This window comes from Nicotiana tabacum, chromosome 12, assembly GCF_000715075.1.
Source record: "Nicotiana tabacum cultivar K326 chromosome 12, ASM71507v2, whole genome shotgun sequence".
NCBI classification, from domain to species: domain Eukaryota; kingdom Viridiplantae; phylum Streptophyta; class Magnoliopsida; order Solanales; family Solanaceae; genus Nicotiana; species Nicotiana tabacum.
The window spans coordinates 32,420,438-32,439,250 of record NC_134091.1 but is presented as its reverse complement, the minus strand read 5'-3'; the positions used below and the strand labels follow the sequence as shown (position 1 = coordinate 32,439,250).

The window sequence follows — 18,813 nt, the reverse complement described above, 5'->3', positions numbered from 1 at the left end:
TAAATATCATATACCCAATCATAAATAAGCCCTAAATCAATCACCGCTTAGATACCCATACTAGGGTTGGGTCACAACCCTAGCTAAGGGTTTAGCTACTCATATGAAATGAAGAAATTAAAGAAGAAACTAAGATAAAACTCATAATAGATGATTAAGGGAAGAAAATCTAATGTTAAAATGATAAACTATTACAAAGCTACCCAAAATAATAAAGAAAAACGGCTATCTATTCTTATGTGTTCAAACTTAACCTAAAAATGATAAAAAGATCTATTTATACCAAGCTAAAATTATCGGACAAAATTGCCCCTGCGGAGGTTGTGCGATCGCATAATTCTGTGTGCGGTCCGCACTTTGAAGCTGACTTGATAGGGTGGTATTCTGCGGCCACATAAATCTGGGGTGTGGCCGCACTTCCTCTGATTGTGCGGAGAGTACATTTCTGAGTGCGGTTGTACTCTTGATCTTGGGTTGGACATGAAAAATTTCTGCGGACCGCACATTTATGAGTGCGGCCGCACTTTTGCCTTCTGCGGCCGCATAATAATAGTGCGGTCCGCACATCTTTAGTTCCCCAAAACACATCTCTCTGAACCTTGTCTTCTGAGGCCGCACAATAATTGTGCGGTCCGCACTTTGTGAAGGAATTCTGACTGTGGCTCTTCAGAGTCTGCGTCCGTACACAGTATTGTGTGGTTCGCACTTTGATCCATTTTGTCTTGTTTTGGTTCTTGTTCAATTTTTACTCCTTCTTAGTTGATTTTCATTTCTTTGGCTCGTTTCCTAATATTCCTGCTAGCAAGCATATTTCATTAGTTCCCGGGAATACCTTTAAGTATTTTTGAGCTAAAACATAAGTAAAAGAGAGAAAATAAGTAGTCAAAATCTCTACTTATCAAGTGTCCATCTGTGCATGGGCTTTGGTAGAAGTAATGGGGGTGTATATGCCTGGGGGAGTGAGAGCCATAGCATGTGGATCTTTCCCCAGTTCAGTATGTTTTAGGGTAGTGGATAGAACAAATGTGTTTGTATACATTGGACTTGCTTGTTGGATTGTTACGCATAGGGCCTCGGTTGAGTCCGACAATTTGTTTGTGGGTAATTGTGGGCTTCTAGGCCCACGAGTGTGTTCCTCAGTAGGAGTGTCTAAACCTTCTAAGTAGGAGAAGGGGTTATTTGTTGTCAGTGGAGGTGGCCTAGTAGGAGTACATTGTGAAATATTGGGGTGAGCCTATGAGTGACTAAAATTAGGGTTAGAAACATTACATGGCCTTACCTGAGGTCCTGACGTGGTTGCCGCCTTCCCCTGCGTTAGTGTTGGGCAGTAAGTAGTGGCAGGAAGTCGTGGAACGTCGATGATAATCATCCATTGATGTGTCCCATATGTTTAGTATTTGATTTTTTCGTAAATGTAACGGTTTTCCATTTTGACTCTGGGTTTATGACTGGAGAGGGTGAGGTGGGTGGGTTCATGGATGAGGTTGGAAGGGAGTTTAGTGGTGGAGTTGGGGTTAATTGGCAATTCCAGCTGGCGTGATCAAATCTGTCACATTTGGTGCATAATAGATTTAAACTTTTATAGAGTAGAAATTGTTTGTGGGTTCCTATATGAACATATGTTTTGAGGGGCTTCTCAATAGGTACCTCGATACAAATACGGGCATACCTGCTTCTTGTAGTTATCGATGTACAAGTATCAACTTTTAAGAGTTGTCTTATTTTGTTTCCCACCCTTTGAAGTATTTCAAGGTCATAGAATTTAGTTGGGAGTTCTGGAAGACGTACCCATAGTGCAACATATGTTAGTTGTGTGCTTGAAGCAATGAATTTAGGCTCGCTACGTCGGACAGAGAGAAAATGATTTAAAATGTACCAAGGTCCTTGGTGTAAAGCTTTGAACATATTTTCCTCATAATGAAACTTAATAAGGAAAAAATTTGACCCCAGGTCTATGAGAGGAAGTTCCTTAGTAGGTTTTCATAAGTTAGTAAGTTTGGTTTTTAATAATTGATGACCCAATGTCTTACCAAAAACCTTGACTATGACTGAGTTTTTCCAGGGAGAGTATAGACGAGATTTATCATTTTTTGTTAATGGGATGAAGGTGTCTAATTCGTCTGAGTTAGAAATTTCATTTGTAAGATCTATTTTATCATGTATCGGTTGTGAGGTTGATGTGTACGCAGGGATATTTGAATTGGAAGTAAGTGTATGTAGGTATGATTTTAGTGGTGATTAGGAGTTAGAGCTGTCTATTTGCATAGTATGAGGATTTGGTGGGTCCGTTGATGGAAGAGGATAGACAGGATGATGAGTAGACATCGTTAGTTACGGTTCATTGATTGTTGATCGTAAAAACGAGGCGAGGTGGAAGATGTAGGTAGTCAGAAAGTTAGAGAGAATGAAGAGAAACATTTTATCCGGCGACATTTCTAGTCTAGGTGAAAACAATTACAAGATCCCATATGCTTATTGAATGGGACCTTATTTCTTATGAACTTTTTGAGGTTCGCATTGTTTAACATAAACCTTTTATAGTGTAATTAAATATTTATACCATTAGTGTAATTCAACATGTTAATGAAGATTACTTGTCTTATTCTTTAGATTACTAATTTAACCTCTTATTATGAGTAGTTATATGTAATTATTTTTAAATGACATGATATAATTAAAAAATATTTACACAATCAAAGTAAAAAATTCAATGTTTTTTCGAAGCATTTCCTTCACATTACACTTATTAAATGCCTTACTACTCTTGAACAGTCCTCTAAGAGAACTTACAAAGGAGAATATTTTTTTTATACTAGTCTTAGGGTACGCGCATTGCGCGTGTACCTTATCAATAAAAATAAAAATTTAAAAAATCACACATAATATCTTTGAGTTGTAAACTGAAAATTAAAGAAAAAAAGTGTGAGTCGAAAGCGATGAATATTCTTTTTCACTTACTAATAAAGGAAGAACCTTTGTCTCGCATAAGTCTTCCGATGGATTAAGTGCCAAAATTCCTTTTATTTTATTATTCGAACATATTGATCAGTTTCGTGAAGAAAAGATTTTATATGTGAGTAATCAAAATTTTTGAACTCGATTTTCATTTTTTCTAGAAAAAAAAACGCCAATAAGAATAACAATTTTCTACTTTTCTTCCTTTCCTTCAACCATCATACAAAAATTTTCATAACATCTTTTTAAAATATATTTCAAATAGTTCTATAATATTTATTGTCTCTTGTTTTTATAGATAACAATAATAATTTTCAGACTGAGCATAGATTTGGCGTAGAAGTGGTTTACATTGTTCTTTGAAACAAAAAATATATAATTTATGTTTAAGAAATGTAATTTTTTACAAAATTTTATTTTATAATTCATACATGTTTGATACAACAATATTTATTTATTTGTGTGATTTTTGAAAAGTTTATACTTATTGATACAGGGAACACGTACAATAACTTAAGCAAAAAGAACGAAGTAGAACTACTTAATTATAAAGTCCAAATCAAGCACCATAAAAGAAATTCTGGTCCTAAACTATACATGATTAAATAACTAAATTATTAAACGACAGAAAATCAAGAATCAAGAAGCCGGTATGTACAAAAATCACAAGCTCAAAGTCGTTGGTTATGCATCTCTTTTTGTTTTATCACTATTTAATAAGAACCCAACCTTACAATTTTATTTGAAAAAAGTACATATAAATATAACATTAGTATTTATTGTCCTAAAAAGACTCAGTTTATGAGGTCAAATTTTGAGAAGATTATCTGTGTGATAAATGAGTAACCTCGTCATAATATTTACGCCCTTACAATGAACAGCCAAAGTGATATGAAATCCTCAACCCAAAAAAGTTCATTTGAAAAGAATATTGATTCTAATGTTGAAGATAAAAAAATATCAAGAATAAATGGAATAGTACTAATAATGCATCAATCATCACCGTGTTTATCAGGAATCTAATTCCATCAAGAAAATCAAAATTTAATGAAATACATAATATACGCACGATTAAAGATAATAAAATATGCAAATATATAAGCATACATGCAATAAGAATATGAATAACAACTTACTGCTTTGGTTGAAAACACCATAGGCTTTTCTAATAGATATACTAAAGCGAGATTCCTGCACAAATTTTATAGCTTTAGAAGACAGGAAATTCATGTAGTACTCTAGAAAAAATATTCGAAGCTCTACAAGATGATATCCCAACGTCATATTGAATGTTGGATATTTTGTCAAAAAAAAAAATGCTTCAACCAATTATGGATTCAACAACCTCTCTACCCGTAGAACTAAAAAGATAATAAGGTAAAACATAAATAATTCTTGTAAACCCGAGTTCTTTTGTTTTAATTTAGGAGAAATAACATGGAAGGTATATATTATAGTTATATTACATATTTCAAATAAGGAAAGATTTTATACAAGATAAAGAATCTTAATTGAATTCAAACTCCTAAATATTTAGAACTTCTTACATAGTTCAAATAAAAAAAAATTAATAATCAAAATATTTGTTGATTTTAAAGTCATAAATATTATAAAAAAAATTAAATGCTAATTTTGTTTGATATAATTTATTTTTTGAAAGGTAAAAAGAAGTTGTCCAATTTATTTACTTGTTGATAAAAGTCCTTAGTTTGAATCAGTAACGGTATCTTTTTTACTTAAACTTTTTGTGTGGAACTTATTGAAATTGTCTAAAAGCTACTTAGTTTGCATATTAAAACCGTCTAAAAGCTTTTTAGTTTATTGTACTTATTTGTATTAAAAGTATGAAAATATAATAACTCAAAAGGCGTTAGTCCAAAGTAATATAACGGAAGAATTAATAATATTTGTATATTATAGAACAAAAATAATACTCTTGGCTCAAAAAATAATAAAGAAAAATCTAAATAGATTGTGTTTTTTCCCCCTTACCTGTTTCCCATTTCTGCTCCTAATAGATTGTAATGTCCAAAAATTTAGGACTTCCAACGCATTTCGTTTAAATAAGGAATATTTTTAATAATAAAATATATAGTAGCTTTCAAGATCTAAATATTAAAAAATATAATTATATGACAGTTTTGTCCAATATAAAATCAAATTTTAAGAGTAAAAAAAACAAACGACATTTCGCTAAAGGCCTTCGTGCTTTTAATATAAATATAGATATACATCATACCAACACACAATGTTTAATACAAGGACATATTCAAATTAAAGGCCATCTGCCACAGTGAAGGAAAGCAACTATTTCACTTAAGTATATGAACTAGTTTCATTTTCTAATCTTCTTTTCACTTGATTATAAATTCTTAGGTTTAAAAGACAAAATGATAGTTTCTTGGCTCATCAGTAAGCCTAAATTAACTTTCATATTTTGTTCAAATGAACGACGTTTGGTAGTCTAAGTTCCTGCAGTTACCTCTTCAAGAAAAGATCCTATTAATTCGGTTAAAGATCTACTTTTTCTATTTTAGAATTCGAAGAAAATGTTGCAACCCGTGTAAACTTGTACAAAATCAGACAATAAGAGTGCTGAAAAACATATTAAATGTGAAAATTTGGTCCCTTTCTTTATTAAATAATGACTGTTGGGACGAAATTGAGCCCTTTCTTTGAGATTTCTTGGTTTTTCTACTCGTTTCACAATCACAATCCATGTTCAAAGGTGGACATATGGACTAATTGAGATAAGCCCTAAATCATCCAATAGAGAGAGGAGTGTGGCCTCTGAACGTTTTTTTTTTTGGTAAAACAAATTAGGTGGAAATGATATCACGAAGTCATTTTTTAGCATATCTTTTAAAATACATTCACAGTTTATAATGTATTTAAAAATTAGTAAATTCATTCAAACTTCATCGTGTCCTAAAGTTCGAAAATTGCATCCAAAAATTCGAATCTTATGACTTGAATTTTAAATTAGCCGTTCAAAAAATTCAGGACTAAGATTTCAAATTAGCGGTTCAGAAATTCCTGACACTTAGTCCTGAATTTCAAATTAGAAGCTCAAACATTTAGAATACTAAGTCCTGAATTTCAAATTAGCAGCTCAAAAATTCATTTTGATATTTAGTCCTAAAGTTTGGGTGAATTGACTAATATTTAAATGAATTATAAATTATGAATATATTTTAAATAGTAGGCTTAAAAATGGCTATTGGTACACTTCGTCCCAAAAATTAGGTAAAGTGGGTCGAATCATGGTCTAACCGGTTGTTTTTTATTTTTTTAATGGTTGGATTGAAAAAAAATATGAAAGTAATATTTTAATATGCCTTAAAAGTGTAGAGTGAATTTTGAGTTACAATGGCCAAAATATAATAGACTTTCTAGTTATAAAACAAAATAAAGTGACTTTGTGATGAATTCACCATTGACATGGAGCTAGAGAGAAGAAATCAGTGTCGAAGAGAGAAGAGAAGAAGCAGTTGAGAGAAAATTTTATTTTGTTATGTTCTATACAGTGCAAATGGAAGGCTACTGTGTACATTTATACAACTAATCTAACCGACTAATTATGACTGTTGTACTAACTCTACTAATAACTATCATTCTAACTATGGTTAAGTTATGTTCAGAAGTTCTAGCTTGGACATCAAATATTCATGTTGAGGTCGACCAAGCCCCTTAGTAAGAAGGTCAACCTCTTGCTCTGTTGTAGCACAGTAAAGAGTGGAAATGAGGCACTATTGAATCTTCTCACGGATGAAATGGCAATCAATATCAATATGCTTCGTGTGTTTATGAAAAACAGGATTGGCAGCAATGGCAAGAGCTGACTTGCTATCACAGTAGATAGGCACAGGAGACTGATGCTCGAGCCCCAGCTCCTTGAGTAAACCAAGAATCCACACAACCTCAGCGACAGTTGAAGCGAGGCTGCGATATTCTGCTTCAGCTGAGCTTCTAGAAATGGTAGATTTCTTTTTAGATTTCCAAGAGATCAAGGAAGTACCAAGCTTAACAAAATATCCTGTAACTGACTTGCGCGTATTAGGACATGCAACCCAATCTGCATCGCAAAATGCTGAAAGTGACTCAGAACAATGGGCAGTAAAGAAGAGCCCTAATCCTAGACTAGTCTTGATATATCTGACCACCCTGAGAACAGCTTCCATATGAGAAACTTTAGGACTGTGTATAAATTGGCTGAGACTCTGAACAGCAAAAGAAATGTATGGCCCTGTGATGGTCAGATAAAGCAACTTCCCCAAGAGCCTTTGATACGGGACAGGATCAGCCAGCAAAACATCAGCAGAGGATCATGTATGAGCATCAAATTTAACAGTTATTCTAAGCTCGAATTCTGAACCCTGAACCAGAGATTCTGGGTTCTTGTCCCCAGCAGAGTCGCCAGAGCTGTCAAATCTCCTTTTTCCGAGGGGATATAGGAATAGGAAGTTTTTTCAATTAAAGTGACATTAATCGAAATGGGATTATTTATTTATTCAGAGTCGCCACTTGGAATAATTTATGGTGTCCCAAGTTACCGGTTTATTTTAAATCCCAAATCGAGAAAATTGACTCTATTATTACGGTCTGCGAATACAAAAGACCGGGTAAGGAATTCTGTTAATCCGGGAGAAGGTGTGAGGCACTCCCGAGTTCTGTGGTTTTAGCACGGTCGCTCAACTATTAATGATTGGCCTAATTATCTGATTTATTACATATTTGAAACCTACTGTGCATTTTTACTTTTAAAAACCGCTTTTAGTATTTATGGAATTCATTTGAACAAGTCGCGATGTAGCACACTCGTTTGTTTTTGTACACATTGTGAATCGCGTCACGTGAAATGCACCCGCGACTTACAACATGTTTATTTTTATTATTATTAGAAGATGTGGTCGGGTCACATGAAATGCACACCCGAATAAAATTTACGTATCGTGACCATGCCACGGGAACCGTACCCATAGTCACGATGAGTTATTATTAATCGCGCTTAAAGCAACTAACACGTGTTCATAATTTGTTTAATTGCTTCCTAACACTTTAGGCAATTTGCCACTTATTTATGGAAGGACTCATAAGACTACATAATATGCAAACACACGCAGCTGCTCCCTTTTGAGCATTTATGAGATATGCAGACACTTCAATGCTTACTAGAATAGGATATTTATGTTAATTTAGCTTAAGATTTTTGTTCAATTGTTTTCAAAAATATTTTAAACCCACTGAAATACGTGTAGTAAAAATATAAGCAATATTCAAAAGGTATCTTATACCTCTTGTCTCAATTGAAAGTGTTGATTTTTAAATATTTGAGGGAAAGAAAGTTATATTATGCTCCACAAAACCTTCTATAATCAAAATGCAGAAAAGCAAATAAAAAGGGCAAAACGAGAAACCTGTACATTTTATACTCTAACACAGAGACATAATATAAAAAATGAAAACAGAGCACTAAAATTAGTACTGAAAAAAAAAATCTAACTAGTAAATTCAAGCGTACTAACGTATCTGAAAACGTTCTTTCAATATTAATGGGATAAAACTCCAAATCAAAGAAATTCGAACAGAATAACTGACCGATGGATCAATCAAAGCTTAGAAATCGGCAATAAAATTTTATCCGAAAAAGGGACCACGACCTGAGCTCTGGCAACCTCAACTGAAGGAAGCTTCTCAACAACGAACTCGACGACGACTTCGAGTTTTGGACGATTACTGACCCCTCAAATAACTTCCATTCCCACAGTAGGAGAAAATATTTCTATGGATGAAACGGAGTTTTGTTTGCCGACGAAAAATAGAGGTGGACGGTGGTGGTTTGACGGAGTTAGGCCGGTGATTTTGGAGCTAGTTTTCACTAGTTTTTGGTGGAGTTTAAAGGTTGCTTCAATGGAGGAAAAAGAGTAGATTTCATGGCTGTTTTTGATGGCTAGAAATGGAGTGTGATGGCTGCATTTTTTACTCAGTTTATGGCAAAATTTTCATGGCCCTTCTATATGGAGCTCACGGCAGAGAGAAGAAAACGGAATTATAGAGAAGAGGAGGATCGTTTGTTTTTTGCCTCTTTTTTTTTTGCCTTTTTTGCGGCTGCCGCTCGTTCTCTCTTCTGAAAGAGAGTAACGATGGAGATCAATTATTTTTGTTTTTTAGCGTCCGCGCCTCTCCCTTAGCTTAGGGATTTTGGAATTAGGTTAGGTCTAATATCAAATGGGGAGTGGGTATGGGTTTGAGGGAGGGGTGGGCTGCCGGAATTTGGGCACAAGTTTGGACCAAATTTGCCTTTAAAAGTGGCCCTTTAATTCTACAAAGCTAAAATATTAATTTTGTTACCTAAAATATCATACCATAAAAATGTAAAATCAATCCTAATTAATTAAAACATCTATATTATGACATGAAACTATTTTTTGGTATTTTCAAGGATTATACTAAAATAAAAATGGGTTAAAAGTGATATCTTTCTAAAAATACCTAATACCTGTATTAAATAGAAAAATGAAATTATTTTTGTATTTTCAAACGTATGTTTTAAAATTAAAACTAAAAGTTGACTGAAATCCAATTAAAAATAAAAATAAACAAATATTTTTGAAATATTGCTCTTAAAAGTTGCGCGGGTCAAAAATTACATGCTTACAGCTGCCCCTCTTTGCTTGGAAACACGAAAAGTTTTCGGAGCAAAGAACAATAAGCAACGTAATTGATTTATGACCCGACGCTTATTCAAAACCAAATAAAGACGGACAAAAGATTGTGACCGAGCCCTTGTATTTGAGCTGCCTATATATCTTTGGCTTTAAAGGAATCAGGTCACGTGTAGTTCAGAGGCAAATGAAGTGATGGAGTGTGTGGAGAGGATGAGAGAGTCGAGTGAGGTTCCGTCGAGGTTCCGGTCCGCGGTCCCTGCCATTACATCAAAAATTGAAAGCAAAAATTACAGCAAAAATAAAAGAAAAATACAAGATCATATCTACTTCTTGTCTTGAATCTTCCTTGAATCTCCACTTGATCCTTCAGCTTGAAATTGAAAATTCACCCTATTCTTCAGGTGGGCATCCTGCTAACTTGAATTTGAAAAAAAAACTTGACCATGTTCTTCAGGCTGGCATCCTGCTGTTTGCACTTGAAATAAACTTGAACTTTGAGTAGACTTGAACTTGCAAACCTTGTTCTTCAGGCGGCTCGTGCTACTTCTGATTTGAATTGAAAAGACTGGAGGTTACCCCTTCTTCAGGAGGGATCCTGCTATCTCTGACTTGAACTTGAAAACTGAAAGTTGACCCTATTATTCAGGCAGGCTCCTGATGCCTCTCTGACTTGAACTTGAAAATTGAAAGTTGACCCTATTCTTCAGGCGGGCTCCTGATGCCTCTCTAACTTGAACTTGAAAATTGAAAGTTGACCATGTTCTTCAGACGGGCTCCTGAAGCCTCTTTAACTTGAATTTAAAAATTAAAAGTTGACCGTGTTCTTCAGGCGGGCTCCTGATGCCTCTTGAAAATTAAAAATTGACCTTGTTCTTCAGGCGGCTCCTGATACCTCTTTAACTTGAATTTAGAAATTAAAAATTGACCTTGTTCTTCAGGCGGCTCCTGATACCTCTTTAACTTGAATTTAGAAATTAAAAATTGACCTTGTTCTTCAGGCGGGCTCCTGATGCCTCTTTAACTTGAATTTAGAAATTAAAAATTGACCTTGTTCTTCAGGCGGGCTGCTGATGCTTCTTGAACTTGAATTTAAAAATTGAATGTTGACCATGTTCTTCAGGCGGGCTCCTGATGCCTCTTGAACTTGAAAATTAACCTTGTTCTTCAGGCGGGATTCTGATGCCTCTCTAACTTGAACTTGAAAATTGAAAGTTGACCCTATTCTTCAGGTGGGCTCCTGATGCTTCTCTGATTTGAACTTAAAATCGATTTCTGAAATATTGACCCTCGTTCTCCAGGTGGGTGCCTGCAATAAAAATAAAAATAAAAAAAAACTTTCTGCCCCAGTTTGCACTTCTCAAACAGCCTTTGTGCTGACAAAATCTGGGCACGACACCCGAAAGTTTCAAGCTTTCGAGCTTTGATTTGGACATAGTCTTCGTCCCTGTTTCAAACAAAGAAAACTTGTAAGTTTAAAACATGGTGGTTGGTTTGTGGCCTTGATCGTGAGGGTGATTGCTCCTACACTTGCCATGATAACTTTGATTTCAACTTGAAAGACCTTGATTGTTATTGACTAACCACTTTATCTGCCAACCCTTGCCACAGAAAATACCGCTGATCCGTTCAGAACCAATACCTTCTATCTCTTGCATTGTGCTCATGAATTGACATTTACCGAACCTTTACATTTCACATGAATTTCGAAGCACGTCAATTATCGCCAACTCAGTGCGCATACTGCTCTTTTCTGACTTATGCCACTTTGATGTGCTAGCCAAAACACCACTTTGTGAAATCGGAAAGCTGGTAGAAAATTTTGAAGTCATTTCTCACTTGTTCTGACAAAACAGACTCAAGAGGACTTAACAAAGCAAGAAAAACACAGAAAGGAGACAATGGAAAAAGATGACATCTAACAAGAAAATTACCAAGTAGAAGCCTATCAAATGTGGATACCAACTCTAATGTCCATGACATGCATTTTGGATTAAGTGGCATGATCTGTCACGCAAGTCTGATCTTCAAATCTTGTTGTACCTCTAAGCCGTGAAACTGGGCTTCAATACTCTAATTATCCTGTTTGATTCACGATCCTTATTCGACTTGTAGTGCCCGAAGGGTTTTCACCATCAAGCTTCTCTCATTTTGCTCTTTCTCTCAACTCACCGTCGTCTTATAGTGCCCGTGAGGGTTTTCACCAATAAGACTCTCTCATCTTGTTCTTTTCTTCTTATCTTCTTCGATTCTGCAGATGGCAAGGCATTGACCATAGTACAAACATTATATGCTCCTAGCATGTCTATCTCGGCACTCTCAAAGATTATCTGGGAGGTCTTTTTTTTTAGACTGTAACATGGCTTTTGAATGGGGTTAGAAAGAAAGAATATCATGAAGGCTCAAAATAATTAAAAGAATAGGGTTAATTTATTTACAACTTTTGGAATCCATTTTAAACTTTGCCCCAATTTCTAAACAAGATAATTTGATTTTTTTTTTTGAAATGGAATTTCTAAGAAAACTGCCCGCTCTTGACTTCGTGGGATTATGAAATATTTTATTTGGTGCGACCGAACCGTAAGGCTGCCTACGTATCTTGTGGTGACAAGAATCAGGTCGAACGTAGTTCAAAAGAATACTTTTTGTTGTTGCTATTTTTCTTTTTCTTTCTTTTTCTTTTTTTTCCTCTTTTTCTTTTTTTTTTTTATCCTTTTTTGAATTTTTCTTTTGGAATGAACTTTCTAAAACAAACCTATGGGGACATGGACTTTTTCTCTTCTTTTTTTTTTTACTACTGTAACTTGATTCCAAAAGAGGGGAGGTCAAAAAAATTAGCATAAGCTCAAAAGGGTACCGAAGGATATAAAGTGTTTGGGTAGCTGAAAGAGGGCCTCCCAATCTCTGAAAATGCCAAGTACAACACATGCAACTTGAGGAGGAAAAATGAAGATCATGCACAATATTTCTTTTGCAGCATCGACATTGATATCACAGATATGCCCTCCATCTTTGTTTTTTAGTGCCTTGTCAAGTACAGAACTCTCGTTGGGTGATTTCTTCTTCGCAATGGACACCTTCCATCAGTTTGGGACAAACTCTCTTGACTTTATCTTGTAACTTGAGGTGCACTTGAACTCAGAGTTGCTTGCTTCAACTGTCTGGGACGCACTCTCTTGTAACAAATTCTTGTCGTCCTATTAACTTCCCAAACTATCTGCCCTAATTTCACACAATTAGGGCTTTAAATGATCTCAAAATGTCCAAATCTTTTCTTATTTCCCTCAAATGTCCATGTCATCTTCAAACCTTGTTTCATTATTTCATGATTAGACTAACTTTTTAGATCAGGCTGAGAATTACGCATGCATGTCATGTCACTAGAGTCAGCATGGAAAGACTTATAAAAAGGGGAAAAAAGAACTAAACAAAACGGACAAGAAATAATAGAAAACGGAGATTACATTAAACTGATGGTGAAAAAGTGTGAACAACAAAAATAAGCAAAATAAACTTGGGTTACAACCTCGGAACAATCCTAGATAACACTAGATGAGTTGCTACAATTAAACGAACTAGGAAAAACAAAAGGATAAAAGGGTTTGAGTCACAAGACAATATCCGGATTACAACCCTGAAATAACCCGGACAAACAGAAATGACAACAAAAAAAAACCACCAAGACTCCTTCCTAGCTAGCCAAGAAAGGAACGTCTTTCCAATTACCAAGCTCGGCATCTTAGCCACTGAGTTCCACATCAATATTACAAAGAACATTACCAATTTCAATCACATTGACCTCATCGAATAGCTTTTGGGTCCCTTTTTCCGACTCGTTCTTAAGATCAACTTCTGGAACCGAGACTGATAGCACTGAAAACTTTGCGGCAAGTGGCCCTCCAAGGAGCTCAGAAGAGTTCTCATATTCCTTTTCAACACAAATCATACCCACTATATGCGTCTCATTATGAACAGACAAATGACTTTGGCTAGTATCCGCCGCGACTGGATTTTGTACGGTAATGTCACCTGCATCAATAAGCTTCTGGACTGCTCTTTTCAGATGCCAACACTTTTCTATGTTGTACCCCGGGGCACCAGAGCAGTATGCGCACCTTTGAGAATAATCAAAATTCTTTGGAAGAGGGTTCGGCATTTTTATCTGAATCGGCTTCAACATATCCAATTGCCTCAACTTTTGGAACAAACTGGCATATGATTCTCCAATAGGAGTGAAAGACTTTTCCTTTTGTTGCTGCCTTTTCAGTTTGTACTCAGGCTTCGGTTGGAACCTCTTGTGGGTAGGTGGTTGATATGCTTGTAGAGGTGGGTAAGACATTTGTGGAGGTGGTGCCGACCGTTGCGGGTGTTGTGGATGTGGAGCATATGGCGGTGCATTGTGGATAGAGTACTGGGAGGGTGAGGTATGACTTTGGGGATTTTGTGGAGAGAAGTAGCATTAGGGAGGATTATCTGGAGTACGAGGATATTCATGGGGTCGATGTTGAGGCTGGAAGCGTTGAGCAAGAACGCCCGCTGGATCTTGTTGTTGGCGAGGCTCAACATCTTTTCTATTTCTCTTCCTTCTGCCCAAACTTACAGAGATGTTCTGAATGTCTTTTGTATTACCCTTCCATGCAGCATAGCCTATGATTTTGCCTGACTTGATTCCTTCTTCTACTATTTCCCCTATTTTTATCAAATTATTGAAAGGCTTACCTAAAGCCGGGATCAAATGACTAAAGTAGGTGGGTCCTTAAGCTTGTAGGAAAAGCTTAACCATTTCTTCTTCATCAATCGGGGGACTCACCCGAACAGCTTGTTCCCTCCATCTGAGCCCAAACTCCCTAAAACTTTCCTCAGGTTTCTTTTCCATCTTAGATAGGGAGGAACGGTCTGGGATAATGTCTATATTATACTGAAAATGTCGAACAAAATCTTGAGCCATGTCATCCGATGCATACCACTTACTCACATCTTGACGAGTATACCATTCCAAGGCTGCTCCACTCAAATTCTCACTAAAATACGCTATCAACAACTCATCTTTCCCGCCAGCACTTCTTATTTCGCTGTAATAACCCCTCAGGTGGGCCACTGGATCTCCATGCCCATCATACAAGTTAAACTTTGGCATTTTAGACCCCGCGGGCAGATGAACATCAGGGAACATACATAAGTTATTATAAGACATGTTAGTCTGATTTTCCATCCCTTGCATGTTCTTTAAGGACTGCTCTATTCCTTTCAGCTTTCTGGATATCTCATCCCGCCCTTCTTTTCCTGCGGACTTTTCATTTTCAACATAAGGCTCATTCTGAGGGTTATGATTATACGAGTCCGGGACCTGGTGGACCACCTCTAGGGGGTAGTATTGGGCATCATGAGGTTTGAACTGGTATTCACTGTTGGACCTGAGGAGAGGTTGTTGAGAATTTATAATGGAGGGAATAGTGGACATGACAGGAGGGCTATTTTTGGGAAATATAATTGGAGGACGAACAATGAAGCTACTAGGGAGGTTAGGAAAGCTATGATAAGCGGAAAAATCTGGAGAATATGGTAGATCATCTGACAATATAGTCGGGGCTTGGGTGAGGGTAGCATCTAGGAAGCTAGGTGGTGGCGGGGGTAGTGCCTTCCCAGTCATCCAAGCCTGATACATGTCTGTCATGTGTTGTCTTAACATCCTTACCTCTTCAACCAACCCAGTGTCTCGTTCAGACAACTGTTTTTGGGCACCAGTATCAACCAAATCAATTCCGTTGTCGTGTGCCATTGCCTTTCGACTTTATGTTGTAGGGAAGAGTCACAGCTTAAGAACCACAAACCAACCACATTTTTTCTATAATGAAGCAACAAAGAGGAACAAAGTGAAGTCATCACGTTAGTATTAGGCATTTAACATAAGATAATCTCACATTATGTGCAACGCACCTAGTCACAGTTAACGGTTCTAAAATGACTTCGAGGGTACGAAAGTCATAGGGCATTATCCCAATTTGCTTGTTCTAGCCTCCCTCTTCTCTTTCCTCTTTACACTCCTTGATTTGCTCATTTTCTTTCCTCTCTTTTTCTTTCAGATTATCACTCTTTTCTTTCCCCTCGTCTCACAACTTCATCTTTTTTTTCCTTTTAATTTCAAAAATGATTCGATCGAACCCGATGTAGGTAGCCTACGTATCATGTGGGAACATAAATTAGATCTTGCGTAGTTCGGGAAGATCAGGAATAAAGTAAATAAACTAACTCTATTTTATTTTTTTGGATTTTTATTTTTTATTTTTAATTTCCGAAATAAAGACTTATAAAGAGGAATTTTTTTTTTGAAATTCGATTTTTTTTTATTTTCCGAAGAAAGACTTTGAAAAGAAGAATTTTTTTTTTGATTTTTAACTTTTTTTGTTTTTTTGGAATTTCGAAAAAAAAAAACTTCTAAAGAAGAAAGGAAATATTTTTTGATTTTTGGACTTTTATTTTGAATTTATGCAAGAAATACTTCTAAAGAAAATATTTTTGAATCTTGAATTTTCTTTTCAATTTTCGAAAGGAGAATGAAAATATTTTTGGATTTTTAGAAGAGATTAAAAGGAAATAATTTTGGATTTTTTTTTTAAAATTGGGGGTCGGAACCGATGAGGTTTGCCTATGTATCTCACATCCGGTGAGAATCAGACCCGCGTAGTTCGGCAGTTTTGACGGAACAGAGGAAACAATGACTTTTGAAAATATTGGCTTATTTTCTCTTCTTTTTTTTCAAAATTTCGGTAGAGTTTCGAAATGTTTTAAATACCTACCTCACTCTTATTTTTTTCTTGATTTTCTTTCCCTATTGTAGAAGTCGGTCAACATATAAGCCGAAGCAAATGAATACACAAGTAGCACGTAAAATGCATCAGGATGGTCTTTTAATTTTTGGGTACACCTGTCCTAGACGGACCCAACCCTTGTGTTGAGTCCCCAAAGTCAAATGCACATGATGCAAACAAGCGTACCTACTAGGGATCCGGCATGAGGTTTTGTCATTCTAAGTTTAAATTCTTGGTGTATTGTTCTAGACCTGGCTTACCCGAGCGAACAACTCGAGCCGGGAGGGGGGGGAGGGGGCAGCGTACCGGGAATACAGAAGCTTCACCGACTTTGCAACTTGTCCGATCCTCGTTCTAAAATTAGGGATATGACTCTAACAGAAAAGAAGCCATGCGAAGCGCACGCTTCCCAAAAGATTTAGAAGACTCAAAGAGAAGATGGGTGTCGTAACAGTTTGTATACAATTCACAGAATATCAAAGCGGTAATGAGTGGCAATTAGCACACTAGGCCCAAACATGTAATATCAGACAATCAACAAAAGCCAAGTATAACAATCATCTAAGCTCGAATTCTGAACCCTGAATCAGAGATTCTAGGTTCGATCCCCAGCAGAGTCGCCAGAGCTGTCACACCTTCTTTTTCCCGGGGGATAGGGGATAGGGGAGTTTTTCCAATTAAAGTGACGTTAATCGAAATGGGATTATTTATTTATTCAGAGTCGCCACTTGGAATAATTTATGGTGTCCCAAGTTACCGGTATATTTTAAATCCCAAATCGAGGAAATTGACTCTATTATTACGGTCCGCGAACACAGAAGACCGGGTAAGGAATTCTATTAATCCGGGAGAAGATGTGAGGCACTCCCGAGTTCCGTGATTTTATCACGGTCGCTCAACTATTAATGATTGGCCTAATTATCTGATTTATTACACATTTGAAACCTACTGTGCATTTTTACTTTTAAAAATCACTTTTAGTATTTATGGAATTCGTTTGAACAAGTCGCGATGTCGCACACTCGTTTGTTTTTGTACACATTGTGAATCGCGTCACGTGAAATGCACCCGCGACTTACAACATGTTTATTTTTATTATTATTAGAAGTTATGGTCGGGTCACATGAAATGCACACCCAAATGAGATTTACATATCGTGACCATGCCATGGGAACTGTACCCATAGTCACGATGAGTTATTATTAATCGCGCTTAAAGCAACTAACGCGTGTTCATAATTTGTTTAATTGCTTCCTAACACTTCAGGCAATTTGCCACTTATTTATGGAAGGACTCATAAGACTACATAATACGCAAACACACGCAGCTGCTCCCTTTTGAGCATTTATGAGATATGCAGACACTTCAATGCTTACTAGAATAGGATATTTATGTTAATTTAGCTTAAGATTTTTGTTCAATTATTTTCAAAAATATTTTAAACCCACTGAAATAAGTGTAGTAAAAATATAAGCAATATTCAAAAGGTATCTTATACCTCTTGTCTCAATTGAAAGTGTTGATTTTTAAATATTTGAGGGAAAGAAAGTTATATTATGCTCCACAAAACCTTCTATAATCAAAATGCAGAAAAGCAAATAAAAAGGGCAAAACGAGAAACCTGTACATTTTATACTCTAACACAGAGACATAATATAAAAAATGAAAACAGAGTACTAAAATTAGTACTGAAAAAAAAAAATCTAACTAGCAAATTCAAGCGTACTAACATATCTGAAAACGTTCTTTCAATATTAATGGGATAAAACTCCAAATCAAAGAAATTCGAACAGAATGACTGACCGATAGATCAAAGCTTAGAAATCGGCAATAAAATTTCAGCCGAAAAAGGGACCACGACCTGCGCTCCGGCAACCTCAACTGAAGAAAGTTTCTCAACAACGAACTCGACGGCGACTTCGAGTTTTGGACGATTACTGACCCCTCAAATGAATTCCATTCCCACAATAGGAGAAAATATTTCTATGGATGAAACGGAGTTTCGTTTGCCGACGAAAAACAGAGGTGGACGGTGGTGGTTTGTCGGAGTTAGGCCGGTGATTTTGAAGCTAGTTTTCACTAGTTTTTGGTGGAGTTTAAAGGTTGCTTCAATGGAGGGAAAAGAGTAGCTTTCATGGCTGTTTTTGATGGCTAAAAATAGAGTGTGATGGCTGCGTTTTTTACTCAGTTTATGGCAAAATTTTCTTGTCCGTTCTATATGGAGCTCACGGCAGAGAGAAGAAAACAGAATTATAGAGAATAGGAGGATCGTTTGTTTTTTGCCTCTTTTTTTTTGCCTTTTTTGCGGCTGCCGCTCGTTCTCTCTTCTGAAAGAGAGTAACGATGGAGATCAATTATTTTTATTTTTTTAGCGTCCACCCCTC

At 36.2% G+C, this 18,813-nt stretch overlaps 1 protein-coding gene across 2 annotated transcripts; it reads right to left on the bottom strand.

The window, feature by feature from the left end:
* Positions 1 to 8,351: 8,351 nt before the first annotated feature.
* LOC142166829 (uncharacterized) lies at positions 8,352 to 18,813 on the bottom strand. Of its 2 annotated transcripts, none has more exons than XM_075226316.1 (2): positions 11,205 to 18,813; positions 8,352 to 11,067 (listed from the first exon to the last, which is right to left on the bottom strand). In XM_075226316.1, the coding sequence occupies exon 1, from the start codon at positions 15,397 to 15,399 to the stop codon at positions 14,377 to 14,379; it is 1,023 nt and encodes a 340-aa protein (XP_075082417.1). In that variant the 5' UTR covers positions 15,400 to 18,813; the 3' UTR covers positions 8,352 to 11,067; positions 11,205 to 14,376. The 2 variants fall into 2 exon arrangements, with proteins under 2 accessions (XP_075082417.1, XP_075082416.1); XM_075226315.1 differs by having other exon boundaries at positions 8,352 to 11,429; positions 11,555 to 18,813.

Excerpts from the sequence above, each read along its gene's own strand:
- LOC142166829 (XM_075226316.1), bottom strand. The coding sequence starts at position 15,399 with ATGGCACACGACAACGGAATTGATTTGGTTGATACTGGTGCCCAAAAA.